The following is a 22,633-nucleotide window of genomic DNA, read 5'->3' on the forward strand; positions in this document are numbered from 1 at the left end:
TTGCTTGCTGAAAGTGAAGAGGACTTGAAGCACTTACTGATGAAGATCAAAGACCATAGCCTTAAGTATGGATTACACCTCAACATAAAGAAAACAGAAATCCTCACAACTGGACTAGTAAGCAACATCATGATAAACGGAAACATTGACATTGTCAAGGATCAACACCCAAGGAAGCAGCAGTCAAGAAATCAAAAGATACATTGCGTTGGGCAAATTTGCTGCAAGAGATCTCTTTAAAGTGTTAAAAAGCAAAGATGTCACCTTGAGGAATAAGATGTGCCTGACCGAAGCCGTGGGGTTTTCAGTCATCTCATACATTATAGTGTAGACAGTTGGATAACATTAATTAGTACCTTTGTCATAACAGTCATTTGAAAGAGAGTGAGAATTGAGTTATCTACAGTATCTAAGTGGAGATTAATTATTTCCTTTGTACTTTTTTTTTTTTTTTTGAATAGGTGGATAATGGGTTGTGTTTCACTAAGATTATGCCTCATCCACATTAGGTACCTGGTCTGCTAACATTATCTTATTTATCTGAGTCAAGTCTTCTGAATTACTTAGATATTTAGTAAATAATGACTTTAAGAATGTGAGAAATAAATAATTTAGAGCTCATCTTAATTCGATCCAAATACTCATTTAACCCTAACAGGCCTTGATATTTTTTTAAACATTTAAGTAGTCAAAATAAATAAATAAATAAATAAAAGCACAATTAACATTTTTTGAGACTATTTATTATTCTAATTTACTTATTGGTCATTTCTAAACCATAGTTCCTACTACAGTATGAACATATTAATATTTATTGTGTCTCCTTTTTCAGTTTAACTTGCAACTATGTAAAACAGGTGCACAGGGCTCCTGGCATCACTTCAGCAGAGTGGGTTTTCATTGGCAGGGCAGAGTCAGTTGCTCTCTTGGCGAAAATCTCTGGAGTGGCCCAATTTCCATCATCTGCCACACTTAGAACAATGCCAAGGTATCACAAAGACATGATGTCACTCTTCTCAGATCTGTGATACTCTTGAGTAGTAATTTCGGAATGCTTAGTGAAAGACAGCGTGTTGAAATATGATGAAGTCTGGGGGAGTTAACTTTTAGTCTTAACCTTTAACTACTTCATTCTGTGCCCACAGGAATTTTGGAAGACAGTGGGTTTCCATTTATGGTATCCTGGAAAGTGAGGAAAAATGTATTTAATCTACTTTCTCCTCAACTAGAAGAGAGGGAAATGGATGGAGATGTCATATTCTCTGAGAGCTGTATTAACAGGAAATTGTTTCTTCTTGAACAATGAAGATGATCATTTCAGCTGAGACTAAAATGCTTTAGAAAAGCATTTTAACCATCTGCAACCATTTCCCCTACAAAGATACATTCAGATTGGCTTGGTAAACATTGAAAATAAGAAACAAACGCAAGTACAAAAGAATCTTCATCTGTGGGAATTTGAAATTAAAAAGCATTGCATTTTAATTATTTAGTTTTCACGGGATTATTTATGTACAGGAGCAGCCAAGGAAGATGCATTTAGCAAATTTTTGTCATTTCGTGAAGAGGCTCTTAGTGAAGCCGGTCGGTATGGGGCTATGGACGAAGCTGCTAAATTTTAGTTCAGTTCTTTGGATAAAACCTTGAAGAAACATTAAGTCTTCGGTGAGCAAAATCAGCTTGAGCTGTACTTAAACACTTTTGATCTACTTTGGGAGAGGGAGGAAGACACTTGGATCTAGTATTCTATGATGAGGCACATCTGTGCTGAAAATCCAGGTGCCTAAGGGAGGTTAAACCTCTCCTTCAACCAGTGGCTTCCATCTAAAGCTTTTCTGAACAGTGATGCCCATCCTGCATTGTTACAGTTTGCACATATTGCCTGTGATATCAAGGGATGTGAGGAAACTGTGAAAAGAAAAATAATTTTCTTTAATTAATTAAAAAAATTCCTTGTAAGCCATGAGAAGAGGATGGATGCATCTCGCTAATAAATTCAGTCACAGTTTGTGGAGTGTTGTACTTGCAGAAGTGCTGCAGGTTACTAGATATTTAGTGAAGGTGGAAAGGGGGCAAGGAGAAGCAAACTCCATGCGGTCCCTGTTGCACAGGCTTCCCACTGAGCAATGCCTGTAGTTACTGGAGCTAGAGTATGGGGGCGTGTGAGGACAGGAGAGTAGGTACACGAAGGAAAATTCCTTCAGTAGAGGCTCTCCATTCACAAAGCACTTATGGAAGTTTAAAGTTCAAAAGAGCGAGCGAAGGAATTAGAACAGAGGCTGTTCTAGCTTATGTTTGAAAACTTTCTACTATTTACCTAGAAGCAACTTTTTCTCATTAAAAGCATATCTTAATGCTTGAAACTTCTCCCTATATTTAACTGATCCCTCATTGCTCCAGATAATGAATTATTGAACTAGTTTTTACACACAAATATATGCATCAAAAGAGAAAAAACAAACAAAACCCCTTCATTAACTGAACAAAGTATGATTTAACATATACCTTAACCAGTTCATCACGTTTTTGCACATATTAACTACATGTTGATTTAAGTTAACCATGACATTATTCCAAAGGGATCGTAATAAATATTATGAGTTCTTTAGATTTTTCGTATTTTCAATTATTTTGGAAAGGTAGGCATGAGACACAAGTTGTTGGTCAAGGTCATCTCTGTAGTCAATAAGGGATTAATATAACATCACATTTTGGTATGGCAACTCTGATCTCAGTCATACATTACAAATTCACAACTAAGCTTTCTTTATTGTTTTGATGACTTTTTAGTGTTCACTGACTAAACCCATTCGTTCTTGGTTCTTTCCCTGCCTCAACATGTCTGCCAATAGAGAAATACTTAAATATACAAGGAAGCTGACTATTTAAAGTGAATGTTTAGGTGAATTACTTCAAAAAGGAACATTTTTCTTTAAAACCATGATTATAATCATTGTGTTTGTAAATTTCAGCTTTTCTGTTTTGGGTTTCTATCAAAGTGAGATATACGTCTGTGTAGAGTTACACTGAAAAAATATGATTATAATCTCTGAAAGTTATTTGGGCATAAGACATTTTAGATTTCTGATAGATTCTATACATGTGGAGCAATAAGCAATATATATGTTTACATTCAAAGTACAATTTAATAGTGTTCCCCTTTTAGATCATGTGTTAGGAAACAGTGGCAAAATGTGATCGCAAAGCTAGGGTCCTATTTCCAGGGAAGCTCACTAAAGTTCTGTTTTACAAGAGCGTAAATGTTTACCTAAGCAAGAAGGTGAAGTCCGTTATGCCCAATAAAGGACATTTTGCAGTGCTGGTTTACGAAAAACATTCAACAGACAGTGGATGTTTTACACAAAGTACAGTACGTTGCTTGAAACTATTTGCTCATCTATACACTTATGCTTAAAATAAACACTATCTGGGAATATGCCAGTCTTTTCTTCTACCTCCCTTATTCCACACCCCTAGATTTTGTCACCTGCCAAAGTCAAATAAATCTTATCTAAACAGTTGAGATAAGCACTGAGTAGTACTTGGTATGGTCAAATCAACAAACCTCTCCAAAAACAGAAATGAAATACAATATCACTAGATTAAACAGTCTACAATGGCAATCATGTTTGCATTTAAAGATTTTATTCTGAAAGGATTACAGTCTCGGTATCCATTTTTTCTTTCGGCCTAGACAAGAAGGCGACATACTGACTCAAACAAAATGTATTTGTTCTCTGACAATTTAACTTGTACAAGCTCTTATAAACAAGGCCCATAGGTGTATGAAGCCTACTGACTTAATCAGTAACTTATGTTGTTAACCTTGTATAAGCAAGTATGCTTGAGATGAACCAGTGGTGGATTGTGTATCAGGTTTTTTTTTCCCCCCAACAGGAAAGCCTTTCTTTATGTAGCTTAAGTACAAAATCTATAGGATTCTGGCATTTTGTTGTCTGTATTTTATAATAAGGCCCTACCATGTTAAACTGCCTAAAGAGAGAGGTATAAATGAACACCCTTTCTAAATTACAGAAGATTATAAAAATGCCATTTTCTTCCTTTCTGGGGCCTAAAGTATTTTCATTGTTTCTAATAGAGTGTGGACTCCACAGAGACAGGAATTCTGTCTCTCAGGTTTCCACTGTATCTCCAGGACAGAGAAGAGTGCCTGGCATAGAATTGGAACTCGATGCATGTTCAGTGAATGAAAGAACCAATGATGTTTTCAAGAAGATAGTCTTGTTTTCTTTGTGGGTGAATAAAAATGTTTTGTAACTATTGCATCAACTGCTGAAATTTAAAAGCGTGTTTCTGAAGTGAATACATTTTATCTTATATTTAAGTGGTTCCCTTTCAACGCCATACAGCTTAAGTAGCAAGTTTTTATTTATGTGTCATAAGGAATGGGGCAACCCTGGGTGGTGCAAATGGTTTCTTAAGTGCTTGGCTGGTAACTGAAGGGTTGGAGGATCGAGTCCACCCAGAGGTGCCTGGGAAGAAAGGCCTGATGACTTACTTCCAGAAAATCAGCTGTTGAAAAGACTGTGCAGTACAGTTCTACACATGGGGTGTCCATGAGGGCAGCTGTGTTTCGTTTGTTTGTTTTTGTTTTCTTTTTTAATAAGGAATGAACAAATGTCATTATATCACTAGATCGTATGCCACTTTTTTTGAAGTGTCAATTTTGAGGAATTTTTGTGAGGAGTACTTCTCAGGCGTTATCAACATCTGTGCATTTCTTGCTGTAGAATGCTTTATACACTGTCTGCTAATTTGAAAATAACCCATTTTCCCACTACTGTTTAAGCACTTTAGTTCATTCTCTAGCACAGCGGGGAATTAGCCCATTAACGCAACCGGATACAGACATATGATTCTAATCGCTGTCCTTTTATTTTTAAGATCCAAGCAATGGTATAAAATATACACACTTATTTTTCTGATTTATGTTTGATTTTATAAGAGCACATGTATCTCTACAAAGGTATTTAGCCATTTAGAGAGAACAAAGAATTTTCCATTCTTGAATGCCTGGTATAGCAATAACTGTTCCACACGATAAAATAATTAATCTTTACAGTAACCATTCAAGGGAGAGATTAACATCACCACTGATATACCATTTCACATATGAGTAAACTGAAGCTCAGAGATCTTACAGAGTCTCTCCAAGGGACACACAAATGGTTAGCCATAGAGCCGTGTTTTTAATTCAGGTCTCTCTGAATCCAAAGCACAAGGTTTAAGTTTCCAAGTAATTTTGGAGTAAACTGAAGACTTTTGAGTTATCATTTTGCTAAATTGAAACTTCCCAATAAATATGTTAATCTGTCAACTGGGACATGAATGGGAAGAGCAACAATAAAATTTAGAAGTCTTATGAATTTAAAGAATGCTAATTTAGTTTGGAATTGAAAAAAGAATGCTATTGGTGTGTTGGCCATTTAATTTACTCTGGTCTTTAGATATTCCAGAATTACTTGAAATATCATTCAAGAACTTGTGTGCTTAACATGTATACTACAAATGTCTAGAACCATGTCTCTGGCAAGTTTTCCCCGGCGGGGGCGTGCCTGCATTTGTGTGCATGTATGATGAGTCAAGATTCCCAGGTGCTCAAACATGTTTCCCGGCAAGGGTTTGAAAAGAATTCAAGTGTTTTCCTTTCATCTTATTATCAAGCATAATGTGTTTAGATGAACGTGGTACCCACGGTTTCCCTCTCTCGGAGAAATTTTAGTTTTAAAAATTTGGGAGGTATGTTAACTAAGCCAAGCAAAACCACACAAAATTTTAAAGATTGCTTGACTGCATCTTTAGCAAAATCTGTGTCATGTAATAAATTTTGACAGTTTTTTTTTAAGGAATTTCCCAGGTGTGCAGGTTTTCCGTTGGGGATTAGCGCATTGGCGTTTCCTGATAGAGAAGTGCTGTATGTGATTCTTGACTCCATTGTCATCAGATCGCAAGTGGCAGGCCCTTACCAAAGGTGTCTGCGCTTCATTGAGTTTCAAATCAAACTTCTAGGCATAAAAAGTCGAGGCATTTCCCCAAACTGATTTTTTTCTTTTCTTTTCTATCTTCCTTGCCGGACAATTAAGGGAGCATTAGAAACTCCTAAATGAGTAAAAATTGATCATTTATGTCCACAACAAATAGCAGGTGTGGAAGAGGAGGGGCTCCTTCCCTTCGAAGTTCCCTTCTTTTGCTCTTTAAGTCACAGTTCTTCCCTCATTAGCACTTAGATGGTTATGCTTGGATGGTTATGTACTGTGTGCAGCAGGTATTTTTTTGCCCATGCTAATACTTGGCTTTTTCTTTTTCAAGTGTTACTGACTTTGTGGCTGTATGAGACCAATAAGGCAAATACAAGACTTGTGACCCTTTGTTATGGTTGGCTATTTTAGCTTCTCACTGAAGGTTCAGTAATGACTAGTTTTTCACACTGCAAGTTTTTTTTAGTTGCCTACTGTATACAGTGGAGCCCTGGTGGCGTAGTGGTTAAGAGCTCAGCTGCTAACCAAAAGGTCAGCAGTTCCAATCCACCAGCTGCTCCTTGGAAGCCCTATGGGGCAGTTCTGCTCTGCCCTATGGGGTCACTGTGAGTTGAAATCGACTGGATTATATTCAATGGTGTGGTCTAATGATATCTAAGATACAGCCTCTGCTCTCAGGCTCTCTAAAATCTCCTTGGAGGAATAGAGCATTTACTTATATAAAAAAGGAAGGAATCTTTGAAATTATTACAGCAATTTATATTTATGTTAAAGGCTGAAATTCAGACACAGGAGAGGTCATTATGACCAATGTTACTTAGGGGAGGTTTCAGAGATTACTTGTGCTGGAGCTTAAAATTGTTATTTTGTTAGAGATAGCAGTTTGTCCACATTGAGGAACTACAATTTTCAGCTTTCCTTCTCTCTAAGGTGGCCGTGGGAGAATCTTATGGCCAATGAGACCATAAGTAGGAGTGAGCTAAGAATTTAAGGCTAATACGCTTTGCCCTTTCCTTCTTGTTGCTTTCCCTTTTCCTCCTTCGTTCTGCCTTGGAATGCAAACTTGATCAATGGAGCTGTAGCAGTTATTTTTTCAGCATGAGGAAAAGGCCAAGACCATTTGAAAAATTTTGGTCCTAACATTTGTTTAGCCCCTGAATCAATGTTGACTTATCTGAGTTTTGTTTAAGTCACTGTTTGCTCAGATAGTCTTTTACTTACAGCTGAAAACAATCTTTATCTGATACAAATATATTTAACATGTTTGCCATTTTGTCAGGTGGGTAATTGTCCAAAATTGATTTGTATTTCAAATATCTTTACCACTACACTCTAAATAGATGCCCACATCACTCCCTATAAAAGCCTAAGATGAGCCAACCTTTTAAGGTAAGGGGAAAATGGAGTTATAAACAAACGTGAATGAATGACATTTCCCCCCCTCCCCTAATCCCTACATCCTTCATTTTATCTTTGAAGATAGTACTGACAATTTAAAATTTTTCTTCTCCCTGTTTGGTCTTTTTCTTCTAATTCGATAAAGTTTTCAACAGATATTTATTGAGCACGTGTTATGTGTTGGAAACTCTGGTGGCATAGTGGTTAAGAGCTACGGCTGCTAACCAAAAGGTCGGCAGTTCAAATCCACCAGGCGCTCCTTGGAAACTCTATGGAGCAATTCTACTCTGTCCTATAGGGTCGCTATGGGTCAGAATCGACTCGACAGCAATGTTTTTTTTTTTTTTTAATGTGTCAGGAGTTCCTGGGTAATGCAAACAGTAATGCACTTGGCTGCTAAATGAAAGGTTGGAGGTTCGATTCCACCCAGAGGTGCGTCAGAAGAAAGACCTGGTGATTTACTTCTGAAAAGTCAGCCACTGAAAACCCGATGGAACACAGTTCTACTCGGACACACGTTGGGGAGTCCCCATGAGTCAGAGTTGACTCAAGAGCAACTGGTTGGTTATTATGTGTCAAGGACTGTTCTAGCAGCTTAGCATGAGTCAGTGAACAAAACATACCAAAATCCCTGCCCTCATGGAGCTTACATTCTAGGGGAAGAGGCAAACAATAATAAATAAACATAATGAATGAATAAACTTAGTAGTATGATGGAAAGAGATCAGTGTTATGGAAAAAAGAAATAGAGCAAGGTAGAGGGAAATAGGGAATGTGGCAGAGGGATCTAATTTGTTTTAATTGTACTTTAGATGAAGGTTTACAGAACAAACTAGCTTCTCATTAAACAGTACACATACTGTTTTATGACACTGGTTTACAATTCCACGACATGTCAACACTCTCCCTTCTTGACCTCAGGTTCCCTATTACCAGCTTTTCTGTCCCCTCCTGCCTTCTAGTCCTTGCCCCTGGGCTGGTGTGCCCCTTTAGTCTTGTTTTGTTTTATGGGGCTGTCTAATCTTTAGATGAAGGGTGAACCTCAAGAGTGACTTCACTTCTGAGCTAAAAGGGTATCTAGGGGCCGTACTCTCCGGGTTTCTGCAGTCCCTGTCGGGCCAGTAAGTTTGATCTTTTTTTGTGAGTTGGAATTTTGTTATACATTTTTCTCCAGCTCTGTCCGGGACCCTCTATCGTGATCCCTGTCAGAGCAGTCAGTGGAGGTAGCCGGGCACCATCTAGTTGTGCTGGACTCAGTCTGGTGGAGGCCGTGGTAGTTGTGGTCCATTAGTCCTTTGGACTAGTTTTTCCCTTGTGTCTTTAGTTTTCTTCATTCTCCCTCCCCACCGAAGGAGTAAGACCAGTGGAGTATCTTAGATGACTGCTCACAGGCTTTTAAGACAAGGGGTCTAATTTTGAAAATAATAGAGTGGGCCTCACTGAAAAGATGATATATGAGCATAACTTAATGGAGGTGAGAGAGTTAGCCATGAAGGTATTGCAGGGAAGAGCATTGCAAGAGTGGGAATAGCCAACACACAGAGGCAGGAGTATGCCTAGATTGTCTAAAGCACAGCAATGGGTGAATATTAGGAGTTGAGTCAGAGAGCTAATCGGTGACTAGATCAAGTAGAGGCATGGGTTTTACTTTGAATGAATGGGGGCCATTGCGTGGTTTTGAGCAGATGAAGGATTTGATCTGTGATATGGTAATGTTTTAAATGGATCACATTGGCTGTCATGGTGAGAATAGAAGCAAGGATGGAAACTGGGGAGGCCAATTAGGAGGGCGTTACAATAATCAAGGCTGGGAACAGGGTGGTAGCGGTGAAGGTGGTGAAATGAAGCCATGTTCTGGATGTATTTTGAAGGCAGAGTCAATAGGATTCTCTGTTGGATGTAGACTATGAGAGAAAGAAAGGAGTAAAAGATGGCCCATCTGAGTACCTGGAAGGATGGAGTTTCCATCATGTGAGACAAGGAAGAGTATGGGCTGTCTGTTCTTGCTTAAAAGTGGAGGATTTAAAAGCCGATGAAAGGCTATGAGCACACAGGGCTTTTTGACTTTGAGGTCAGTATAGCATTATCTGAGCATCTTATTCATTGGACAACAGTCAATGCCTTTATCTTTTGATCTTTCCTCTTCGGGTCAGGTGGTCAGACTCCCCAGAGCCTGGAGAGTAAAGATCTATCTGGCAGTGTTCTATGCTCCAAGTTGGGTCAGAGGGCTTGAGGTGAGGAGGTGTCTGTCAGTATTCTACCTTCAGTATTGCATATGGTCCTTGTGTTTTTAACTTGGTTCCCAACCCTGCAACAATGCTAGGTATCTCCCTGCCCAGAGACCTTCTGTCACTTCCTTAAGAAAATGAACCTGACTTAAGCTGGGGAAGGATATTTGCCCAGCTTCCTGGAATGGGGATGCTGCTAACTGACTGGCAGCATTCACCTTGTCTTCCTTATTTTGCCACTCTCCCCTTCACCCTCAGTTGGGAGGTACCTTGTGTTGCCAGTTCCTTGACCTTCCGGGCTGGTTCTCAGCTTTCCTCACTGACAGCTTTGGAGTCATCATTTTCAGGTCTTCAAGTACAGCTAGCCTCCATATGTATATGTGTGTGTGTGTGTGTGTATTTATTTATTTTTTGCTGTCATCGCTCCTTTTTTCTTTCAGGTATTGTGGGTTTATCTTTAAATTTTTTTTTTTTTATTCATTCCAGGTGGCTAGGGTAAGACTGCAAGCTGGGAACCATTTTCCATGAGAGAATACTCTTGATCCCTGTTACTTAAGATGAGTTCCTTCTCAAACAAAGGCCTTTGCTTCTCAGCAATTTGCAAGGCTAACTTCATCTTAGCTGTTTCTGTGGCTTCTGAATTCCAAATGGGGTAAAGATGGTTTCACTAAGCCCTTATACTCTTTCTAACTCTGTCAATGAGAAAAGGGCATGAACTGTAAATATAGGTTGTTTGTACTGATTTGGGGCTTAAACTTCTGCTGACTGTTTCCCTTCCCATATACCTTAACCCCAAATCAGTGCTGATTGTTTCACTGTGGGTACTTGTTTAATCTCTTATGCTGCTATCTGTACAACCGAAACTGTCATTTTTCTTTTCGCTGAGGATATTTTCTATGTGCAAGGCTCTGCTTCTAGGTGTTCTACTTGTGTTATTTAACCTCCTGCAAGAACCCTATAGAGTAGGTACCCTTAGGTGTATTATGCAGATGAGGAGATTGAGATGTCTAGGGTGTCATGCAAGGAGCCCTGGTGGCACAATGGTTGAGCGCTTGGCTGTTAACCGGAGGACTGATGGTTTGAACCCACCCAGAGGCTCTGTGGGAGAAAGACCTGGCGATCTGCTTCCGTAAAGATTACAGCCAAGAAAACCCTACGAGGCAGTTCTACTCTGTACATATGGGGTTGCCGTGATTTGCAGTTGACTCAAAGGCAACCAACAGTATCAACAACAACAGAGTTAATACCATCACTGAATGATACACAAACCGGTTGCCGTCGAGTCAATTCTGACTCATAGTGACCCTATAGGACAGAGTAGAACTGCCCCATAGGGTTTCCAAGGAGCAGCTGCTGGATTCCAACTGCTGACCTTTTGGTTAACAGCTGAGCTCTTAACTACTGCACCACTAGGGCTCTGAACAACACACAACAAATGTAAAATATGCTGAATAAATCTGCTGTCTTTTTAATCAATGTGGTTTGGAAAACATGCAGATTTTTGAGTTAGCTATTTTTGCCACTGAGTCAATTCCGACTCATAGTGACCCCATGTGACAGAGTAGAACTGCCTCACTGGGCTTCTTGGCTGTAATCTGTTATACAGATAAAAAGTCACGGAGCCAATTTGACTTCATAGCCCATGTGTTCCACTGTCTTCCGGTGCCGTCTGCCAGATGATAATGTGACATTACATGTCATTATCTTCGTGCTTTTTTGTTTTGAACTATAAAGTACACTCGAGTGAAAGTAGTTGTTTATGGAAGGACCATCAGCTTTTCAGGAATCAAGAAACTCAGTCTATTTGATCCTTTCAACATTCATCAAGGATGTTTTTTGCAGCATCTTATGTACCAGGTTCTGCTAGATTCAGTAAAGGATATAGCTATGAATCGGGCATCATCATGTAATTGTGGAGGGAAAGGGCCTATCCATCTATATTATTTCATTTGTGGGTGAAAATCAAGACCCCTAGAGATGAGGCTTGGCTGATTCCACAGGCCAAGGCTATACAAGAAGCCAGCTGTCCTGACTAGTCCATTTTTCCTTTTCACTGAACCATGATGCCTCCCCTTGTACTTGTGTCTGTGAACTTAGAGCCTAATAGGAAAGCAAAGACATCCACATCAATACAGTTAATACAGGATAGAGAGCAACAGAGAACTACAAGTTGTGATTTGAAGTTTAAGGAACAAACAGCCATAGCTTAGGAACCTGATGTGTGAGCCCCTTCTGAGGTGGCCTCCAATGCCCCCCACTTCCTGATATTTGTGCCCTTGTGTAAACCCCTCTCCTTGAGTAGGGGCTGGACCTAATGACTCACAACAAATAGAATACAGCAAAAATGATGGGATATCACTTCCAAGATTAGGTTACAAAGGGAGTATGCCTTCTGTCTCGTGTGCCCTCTCTTCACTTCCTCTGATGGAAGCCAGCCTCTTTGTTGTGAGCTGCCTTATGGAGAGGCCGATGGGGTGCACAACTGAGGACAGTTTCCAGCTAGCAGCCAGTAAGGAACTGAGTCCCTTAGTCTGAGGAACTGAATCTTGCCAACAACCACATGAGTGAAGTTGGAAACAGATCCTCCTCAGAGCCTTGAGAATATAACCTCAATCAGTACTTTGATTTTAGCCTTGTGAGAGGCCTTGAGGCAATGGCATCAGCTGAGCTATGCATGGATTCCTGACCCACAGAAATTGTGAGATAATAAATGCCGGTTGTTTTAAGCCGCTAAGCTTTGGTGTAATTTGCTTTGCAGAGATAATACACCTGGAAATAAATACTGTGAAGTGTTCTACCTTGGGGGGTGGGGTTGGTGGTCTCTACCTCCAGTTTATCAGCTCACAGGAGAGGGATTAAAGCAGGAGACTCCAGTGTCTGGGATAAGCACTCCCAGCTGGAAGAGGCCACCAAGTGCAGTGCTGAGGCTGCTCCCCCACATGGTCCAACCCAGGATACCCAGATGAAAAAAGCCGTAGGTAGAGTAAGGCAGGCACCAACAGCATTCCATTGCTTAAATGTTAATTCAACAAGAGTAATTGTATTATACTGAATTATACAAATACAGTAAGCTACTTCATCTGGCTACTCGAAATATGTGAAGTATTTGCATATTTGGCTAATAATGATTGTTTTCTGAAGTTTTTTGTTTTGTTTTCAGTGAGTTTGTTTTAAAGCAAGCACCTAAAATATGATCCCTTCCCTTCTGTTCAGTTCTTTGGTTGAAAGAACACAGAAAGGAATCTTTTTATCATGCCGTATGTTATATTGCTCTCTAATCCACAGGTGATTTTAACAGTGTAGTAAGTCAGACTAAGAAGCATGACCCACATTTTAGGTGCTGGAGAAGGAAGTTATGGAAAACATGTTAATAACAAAGACCAAGTGTCTAGGTATTATTGCTCAATGGTGTACATGTGTGTCATGTGTCACATGCAAAACCAACATTTCCTACGATAGGTCTATAATCCTTGGTTATTTTTTAATTGCATTTTCTGTAATTATTTTTATGTAATGCAGTGTCTTAAAATCAAAAGAAAACAGATTATTTTTCTGTTTGGATATCTTGAGACATTTTTAATATCTTGGGTTAAAATTAAATGGACTATTTGAGTTTTAAAATAGACTCTTCAACTCTTTGTCTTGTAACAGTGTGGCTTAATGAAAAGTGCATTGGATCTCAGCAAGCATGTACTACCGGTGGAGTTAATGAAGAAAACCACAGTTTATGGTTTCACCTAATTATTGAAGGCAAATGTTTAATCCCGAACCTATTTTTAATATAACACACTCTCAGCTCTGTCTCTAGTTTCTCATGCATTTGCAGAGAATATACATTTTAAAATTAATTGCATGAATTATTCCTATGCTTCTTGCATAATACTTCTTACTATATAATTGCTTATTTTACCCATGTGGTAAACATACACTATAGACAAAAGTTATTATCTCACTTGGAAAAACAGAAGCTTAGTGACTTGATCAAAGACACACAGCTAGTTAGTGCTAAAGCCAGAAAGAGTACTGTATTCTAATTCTCTATTACATCATTGGCATTTAAAAAAAATTTTTGGCTTAAAAATAAAATTGCTAGCCATTTTGGTCTAGACTGATTATGAACACATGGTTGTATTTTGGTTGTGTAAAGAGAGTGGCAAAAGCCTCCACTTGTTTTAATCCTGGAAAGTTAGCATTTTTAAAAAATAAATGAATAACATTCTAAGGTGCAAAAAAGGCCAGTCTTTCCTCCCAACACCTCCTTAGTGCACCCGTACACATAAAAACAAAACAGATGCTTCTTGGTTTAATTCAAAGTAGTGTCTATTGTGTTTATTTTATGGGAGAATAATTAAAACTGCCTTATAGACCTGTAGGGTACCTCCTCACCCAGTAGCTCCATACGCAAATTATTATTAGTCAAATAACCCTTTTAGTAAGCTAACATAGAGCCTGATGTAGAAGAAACATGTTATAATTGTAGTTATTTCCTTGATTTTATAATTTCATCAGTTAAAAATGTACTGTCAACCTCATCACAGATTTTAAAGGGGAAAGGTGAAAGACACTACTGAAATTTAGAAACAATTTTTATTTTATTTTTAATATTCATCCTTTTATTATTTTTTATAAATATTGTGCTTTAGGTGAAGGTTTACAGAGCAAAATAGATTCCCATTCAACGATTTGTACACAGAATATCCCAAGACATTTGTTGCAGCCCTATCAATGTGTCAGCACTCTCCCCATTTCCGCCCTGGATTCCCTGTTACCTTTTCATCCTGTTTTCCTACCCCTTCCTGCCTTCTGATCTTTGCTTTTGGGCAAATGTTGCTCTTTTGGTCTCATATAATTAGCTGTTCTAAGGAGCTCGTTCTTCTTGGGTGTTATTGTTTGTTTTGTAGGCCTATTGTTTGGCTGAAAGGTGGTCTCTAGGAATGGCTTCAATTCTGTTAGAAGGGTGTCTTAGAGCCATAGTCTTGGGGGTTCTTCTAGTCTCTATCAGACCAGTAAGTCTGGTCTTCTTTATGGATTTGATTTTTGTTCTACATTTTTCTCATGCTCTGCCTGGGACCCTCTATCGTGATCCTGGTCAGAGCAGTTGGTAGTGGTAGCCGGGGGCCATCTAGTTCTTCTGGTCTTGGGGTCATGAAGGCTGTGGTTCATGTGGTCCATTAGTCCTTTAGACTAATTGCTCCCATGTGCCTTCAATTTTCTTAACTCTGCTTTGTTCCTGATGGGATGAGACAAATAGTTGTATCTTAGATGGCTGCTGGCAAGCTTTTAAGACCCCAGATGCTACTCACTAAGGTAGGATGTAGAACATGGTCTTTATAGACTGTGTTATACCAGTTGACATAGATGTCTCTCGAGTCTATGGTCCTTAGCCTTCAAGCCTAGTGACTTTGTCCTGTGAGAAGAAACATATGAATTTTAAATATTGAAATGTGCTTTTTAATTTGAGGGAATATAACCAAAACCAAACCAAACCCATTGCCATGGAGTCGATTCTGACTCATAGTGACCCTACAGGACTGAATAGAACTGCCCCATAGGGTTTCCAAGAAGCAGCTGGTGGATTCAAACATCTGACTCTCTGGTTAGCAGCCAAACTCTTAACCAATGTGCCCCCAGGACTCCTGAGGTAATATGGCACCTTCCAGTTATAGCCTTTATAATGTGAGTCTTTAACCCTTCAAAAATTACATCTTTTATTTCCTACCTAGAACTTCTGTCCTTGAATCCATTCATTTGCCAGTATCTCATCTTCCTTTCTTTTCAGCCATGTGAGCGTGACTATGTTGTTTCCTCAAAACTACTGATTCCCATTTGAGTTTTGTTAACATCTCTCAAGTGTGAAGCCAACTAAGGGGAAGTTATGTGGAGAAACACTAATGATGCTGCTGACCAGTGAGATTTCCTATGGATGAGTGAAAAATGAGGTTTCATGGGTTAGGACCTTTTGAGGACTTGGCTCATACCTATATGGCATTTATTAAGATATTCTTGGGTACATGACATTGCATAAGAAAAAAGGTGAGAAATCCTAGGATATTCATGTGGGGAAAACAAGTAGAAAAAACAATATGTTTTAAAATGATGGATGCAGTCAGAGGACAATCGCATCCTTTATGAGTTTTGACTTGAGTATGAATGATTTTATTGTGTTTCTTTGCCTTGTTCTGAGGATGAAATCTTACACTAAGTTGACTAAGCATTTCCTTCATAGTTTTTCCATCAGTCTCTCGCTATATCACCAGAGGAATGTAAAGAATTACTGCATTATTAGCTAGCTAATGAACTCCAAAATCAGAGACCTTGATTCACTGTAAGATTTTCTTTTAAGTACTTGACTCTGCAGAGATCTAAAGGAGGTAATTCCATACATGAATTTGCTATCTTGCTTTGAGTTTTATACATTTTGTTGTATTGTTTTTAGCTATATTACCCCCAGAGAAAATCATTACTTAATCCCTTTCAATTAATTTTTGAAATATAATCAAAGTATGTTGGACTATATTTTTACTACTTTGAAGCCTTAAATAGTTTGTGATATGTTTGTTTTATATGGCATAAGGAATAAAAAGATTTGCCTCAGAATTTTAGCCAGACTCTTAGGTTTATATTTGAGACCTAATTTTTTTGAATATTGAAATGGTGGAATATTATTAGGGTGGAAGTATCATATTCTACTTTGTATGATGTTTGTTGGTGAATCTGGGCTCTGTTCCCAGCTCCAAACAGAAATGCTAAAGTATCTTGGTCAGATTTCTCATCCATCCTGTATTTCAATTTCCCACTTGTCTTTCTTAATTCTTTCTTGAAATTTTGCTGGAGTCAACTAGAGAATGTCTCACATGTACTTTAAACTTTGTGAGAAGAGACATTGTGAAGTGCCTCAGTTATCAAAATAAATATAACCAATTTGTGATTATCCACTTTGTGATTTTTCTCCTGGAAAGCTTTAATCCCACAAGAGCTTCCCTGGCTACATTGCACAAATCTGGTCAGGGCAAGTCTGATCAGGGAAAATTCATCTCATTTCTAGCTAATGTGTACTCAGAAAATGCAGAATGGTTTTGATTAGCCTATGACTAAACCAAATAATAAGGCACACCTACTCCAAAATACAATACAATCCCAAAAAAGGCATTTAAAGAACATATTCCCAGTTTTTGATTATCAGTTCCACTTCTGTTGGTATAAGCATAGCAAACAAAAACCCATTGCCACTGAGTTGACTGTGACTCATAGTGACCCTATAGGACAGAATAGAACTGCCCCTTAGGGTTTCCAAGCAGTGGCTGGTGGATTCAAACTGCTGACCTTTTGGTTAGCAGCTGAACTCTTAACCACTGCACCACCAGGGCTCCTGGTATAAATATGGGTAGTTGTATTTTAGGAGCCCTGGTGGCGCAGTGATTAAAAGCTCAGCTGCTAAAAGGTCAGCAGTATGAATCCAGTAGTCACTCCTTGGAAACCCTATGGGGCAGTTCTACTCTGTCCTATAGGGTCACTATAAGTCGGAATGGACTAGACGCCAGGAGGTTTTAGTTGTATTTTAAGGATAGATCTGTGTTAATCTCAATCCTATAATCAAAATATTGTTTGTTGATTATAATAATTTAAGGAATTATTATAGGAAGTGCATCTGTTATTTCTGTACTGAATCTGTCAGTTTAATGATTAGATTTAACCTTTGTCAGATGCCTTGAAGTAAGTTGGCAGATACGAGCATTTATCGGTATAAAGTTAGGAAGTAGCAGTGACAAGAGTGATTTCCCTATTTTTCTGGTATTATGCAGATTTTTCAAATTTGTTCAGTTGGGCCTTGAAAAACAGACTCACAGTTTCTTTCTGACCTTTGACTTGGGCCATACTCATGGGATTTGTTATTTGTGGAGGAAGTGAAAGCTTTAATACTTGACACCTGCCTTGATAAATTCCTGGGGCATGATTGTTGTTAAGAGGCAAGTGGAAGCATTGAACTTAGAGCCCCTTCACTCTCTGACCTCTGGGTCATGAATGTTATTGCTGGTGATGGTCAAGCATCTTTTCACAGCTGGCTTATGACAATTTATATTCTTTTTCTGTCTCCCCCACCCCCCACAGCTGTTGTGAACTTGGACAATTCTGTGGTTGACCTGGAGACCCTTCAAGCTCTCTATGAGAATGTGAGTAATAGAAGGAATTTTATGTGTGAGTATATAATACATACACAACACATGTCTATGTACACGTTTTTTGCTTTAATGCCCTGTAAGGAAACTTCATCTGAGTGGGTTGAATTTATTTAACTATAGCTTTGTTAAAATATTGTCTAGGAATATATCAAACAAATGAGTGGTATCATAGTTTTAAAGACAGTGATTCAAAACGTTGCATATGAGGTCACTCACACCTCCTTTTTTGAAATAATAATAATAATAGTACCTGCGTATGGAATCATTTGATCTGAGTGTTGTTTTATGTGCTTCATATATGCACTTATTGAATTTTCACGTGAAGATTATGACTAGGTACTATTATTAGCCTCTTTTTACAAATGAGGAAACTTAGGTATAGAAAGAGATTTAAATGACTTGCTAAAGGTCACACAATTAGTATAATGGTGAAGCTGAGGTTTAATTCATTCTGGCTGCATTTCTGTGTACTGCCACAGTTCACCTCATTTCAAGTAGCAAGACATTCAGCCTTTATTCTACATCATACTTCACAGCATGGTGGGAAAAATGTCATTAGGTACCAGAGGAGAGTGACCATTTCAGGGTGTAGTCTTTGGCAGTGTGCGATATGCATAGTGGTATATGAGATGATTTTAGCTGGGACATGACATCAGATAACATTGAGTCATGCAGTAAAAAGCTATTCTCTTTTCAGTTCTTTTTTAGTACTTTTGACTATATCAAGGAGAAAGTGTCGACGTAGTCCTATTTTTGTCTCTACTATCTTTGGGTTTTTTTTTTCCATTTTATTTTTCAGTTGCCTGAGATCTGCCTGTATTTAAGTCTCTGTGTACTTTGGGAAAGGAGCCCTGCTGGTGCAGTGGTTAGGTGCTCAGCTGCTAATAGAGAGGTCAGCAGTTTGAATCCACCATTGATTCCTTGGAAACCGTATGAGGCAGTTCTACTGTGTCCTACAGGGTCGCTATGAGTCGATATCTACTGGACGTCAAAGTGTTTGGTTTTTTTGGCTCTTTGGGAACATGGCTTTAGTTGGTTCTTAGACTTTCTGTCCCATCAAAGAATTCTTAGATCTGGGAGACACAGGTGGTAGGTTGCAGGCTCTCTACCTGACCACTTCTCGAGGGCTGTGTATTCAACCTGCTTGTTCACACTTATATCTAATACTTTCTAAACATATGTATGTGTGCTATCCCTTGTGAGACTGACACCTTTGTAAGAAAACAGTCTTCATTGTGCATTCCACAATATCTGTAGATCTAAGCTTGGATTTGGTACTCAGTGGGCACCATGAGCATACATGTTGAGTAAGATTGAGTCGTCAACAAGGACTAAGAGAGAAGGTTTGAATAATTCATTATGTAGCTTTCCCTACATAGTGAAGAAACTGGAACCAGTAAATCATGTATTTAATAGATTAGTGTCCCAATGAAACAAACATTTAAAACATAACCATTTGGAGATGCAGTTTATGTTTCTCTTGAGTCTCTCATATCAACCTGTCCCAACCGTGAGGGCCATATGGAAGAAATGAGGAAATACTGCAGAAGGTAATTTCTTTAACAGAGCATAATGATTTCAAGTGTGTGTGTGTGTGTGTGTGTGTGTGTGTGTGTGTGTGTCTGGCATTATTGACATGCATATGTACATGTGTATGTGTATGTATACACACAGATATACATATATATATGAATGACTTATTTTAACCTGGTGTATCCATATGCAGAAATATATACAGAAAAAAAATAGAACACTGGGGACAACTGCATTTATGAGGAAAGTTTGTTTTACATTATTTTAGGATATTTTATTTGGGAGTTTCTAGACCTTCAGAATAAATCTATTTTACAAAATATAAAGTGCTGACTCAGGACAGACTGAATACCTACCCAGACTCTGTGTCTAGCTTCTCATTACCATATTCTGTGAAAATAGATAATGCCAGATGGCACTGGTTAAACTTCTTGTTGTTGATGTTGTTTTTGTTAAACTTGATGGTTCAGACTTTTATTGTGGCAGAAAAAATAATTACATTGTGGGGGGCATTTCACAATAGTATTAGCTCAGGTAGTACTGGGCTAGGTTTTTGATAGCCATCTTCAGCAGAGGAAGGTGAAGAATCCATTATGAGTAAACAGATAATTGAATACACCTTATATACAAATAGAATTCATACTAATTCCTGCTTTGCATTCCATTGTGATAAAAGTCCCAGGAAGAAAGAGATATTTGTTTTTATCCAATGCTATCTCCCTAGCACCTAAAGTTAAGTAGCATTGGGCACAAAGGAATTACTCAATAAATATTTTTAAAATCATTGAATTGCTGAATGAAATCTACTGATAGGCTTTGTTTCAAGACATTTGTTGAACTTTCTATTATATTGTTTTCAAGTAGTATTTTCCTAAGACTGATTGATAACCATTGGGAATAAGAATCTATATTGAACATCTGTGTGTGCTGTTTCTATTTCTTTGTAATAGCTTAAGATAATTCCATATGCGGAATAATTAGTTGTTCTTTCAGTGGGGCCTGATAGCAAGGGGTAATTTATTGAGTGCCTACTGTATATACTATGGTGTTGGTGAAGAAAGTTGAATATACCATGGACTGCCAGAAGAATGAACAAATCTGTCTTGGAAGAAGTACAGCCAGAATGCTCATTAGAGGCAAGGATAGTGAGACTTTGTCTCACATATTTTGTATATGTTATCAGGAAGGACCAGTCCCTGGAGAAGGGCATCATGCTTGGTAAATTAGAAGGTCAGTGAAAAAGAGGAAGACCCTCAAAGAGATGGATTGATACAGTGGCTGCAACAATGGGCTCAAGCATAACAGTTTTGAGGATGGAGCAGGACTGGGCAGTGTTTGGTTCTGTTGTAATAGGGTTGCTATGAGTTTGAACCGACTCGACAGCACCTAACAACAACACAGCAACTGTATATAAAAAGTGATGATAAGCATGGTGATTGAAACTTTGAAAAGCGTAATTGAGGGCCTAAAATGTTTACTTGTTCTAAGGATTCTTGATTATTAGTACTAGACTCTTGGGAACCTATTTGCATATATGGGTCTTCAGTTTTGTAGGCATTAATGCTGACGCAAAATATGTCATTTTTGAGTGACATTTAATGGTAGTAGATGATGAATATGCTTCCATCCACACCTGAGAATAGTACTGTTCTTCCTCTTCGTATGGTTTTCTAATTGAGGGGGTAAACATTGTGAATATCACTACTTATATTTCAAATGTGCTGCTTTTCTTCATAGATTAGTATAAAAAATAATCTTTCTAAAAAATAAGGTAATTTTAGAAATATCTCTTCAGAGATTCAGAAATGGTAAGTGTGTATGAATGAAGTTAATGATTGACATCCCAGAAGTGTTTTCAAGAGGTTATGTGTGATATTCTGACATTCTGTTTTAGGGCTAACCAAATATGTTTGCTTCCTTTTTTAATGATGTAATTTTAGAGACTATTGCCCAGAGAGCTCCTTACAGTTCCTAAAGAAAATCTTTCCCTTTCTCAATTACCTTGAAGCATTGATCATCCAGTGGACTGACAAAAATCTTGAGCTTTCCTTTTTCAGTTGATACTAGATAATACATACTTCGATGAACCTAAGACTGCAGAACAAGTTGTATTTTATTTTTCAGTGCACTATGCGGAACAAGTTTTTCTGTATTTTTCAGATGCTAGTAGTCTGTATGTGTACACATGACTGATAGAAATAAGGCAGCGTGTTGCATGAAGTGCACATCTGTGTGTACCTTGGCACTCGTCCTTCCCACTTCCTGCAGACTCTCCCCAAGCTCCACAACTGTACAATAGCTACAGTCTCATTTCAGCATGACACGGACATGTGTTCATGTACCTTGTTCCTCCTTCCCCATCCCAAATCACATCAGACCGTACCAGAAGAGACTAACATGGGGTCAGTATAAACAATGAGACTGGGATTCTTAACTACCCATTTTCATTCACAGTATATCAGGTAGGAAAGCCCAGCAACCCAGTCTAGCTGCAATGGAAATTTTATATACTCTACATGCCATTTAGTATGCAATAAATGGCTGTTGAATGAATGAATAAGGTCTTTTACACTGAAGCTCAACAGAGTAAAATATCCAGGCTATGTGTTGTTACTCTAACTCCTTTCCATGCCCACTCGTAGCTTCCTCACTCATGGATGTATTAAGTCATCTGATCCATATTCACCAATTTTCCTGTTTCTCAAAACCACCTTGTCATTATCTAAACAGATTCTATGAATATTTTGCATACTCTCTTTCATATTCCAACCAGTGAGCTCTTCTTATTGTTTATTAGTTTCTTCCCTGTTAATCATGTGCAGCTGTCCGTCAGTCTAAAATAAAGAAACATAAGGAGATATAAATAGTATACCTCCTTTCATTCATTACTTCCTTCATTTAAAAAATATTTATGGGCTGATTTCTAAGTGTCAGGCACTACGTTAAGATTAGTGCTAGGTAGTAGTGGCCCCTGTCCTTTGTTATCCTACAGTTTAGTCAAGAAGGGACATATTAAATAATGTCACTCTTTCTTTCACAAATATGCTACACACTCAGACAAAGAGAAAGATGGGAAAGTGCAACTACAGATGTGCCATGAAAAATTATAATAAGCAACACAGTTTGACCAAGGTAAATAAAGACACGAAGAAGTACATGAGAAAAACAGACAATTTCAGTAAATGCTATAACAATACAATTTTTTTTTTTTAATATTTTATTGTACTTCAGGTGAAGGCTTACAGAACAGATAGTTTCTCATGTAACAGTAACACACATGCTGTTTTATGACATT

The 22,633-nt window shown here is 38.3% G+C and overlaps 1 protein-coding gene across 1 annotated transcript in view; it reads left to right on the forward strand.

Annotated features, from left to right (window-relative positions):
* FMN2 (formin 2) overlaps nucleotides 1–22,633 on the forward strand; it is a 437,381-nt gene that overhangs the window by 198,335 nt on the left and 216,413 nt on the right. The window contains exon 9 of the mRNA XM_023730863.1: nucleotides 17,735–17,796. Within this exon, the coding sequence (XP_023586631.1) occupies nucleotides 17,735–17,796 (62 nt within the window). The remainder of the gene's footprint in view (nucleotides 1–17,734; nucleotides 17,797–22,633) is intronic.

This window comes from Trichechus manatus, unplaced genomic scaffold (assembly GCF_000243295.1).
Source record: "Trichechus manatus latirostris isolate Lorelei unplaced genomic scaffold, TriManLat1.0 scaffold00039, whole genome shotgun sequence".
In the NCBI taxonomy this organism is placed as follows: domain Eukaryota; kingdom Metazoa; phylum Chordata; class Mammalia; order Sirenia; family Trichechidae; genus Trichechus; species Trichechus manatus.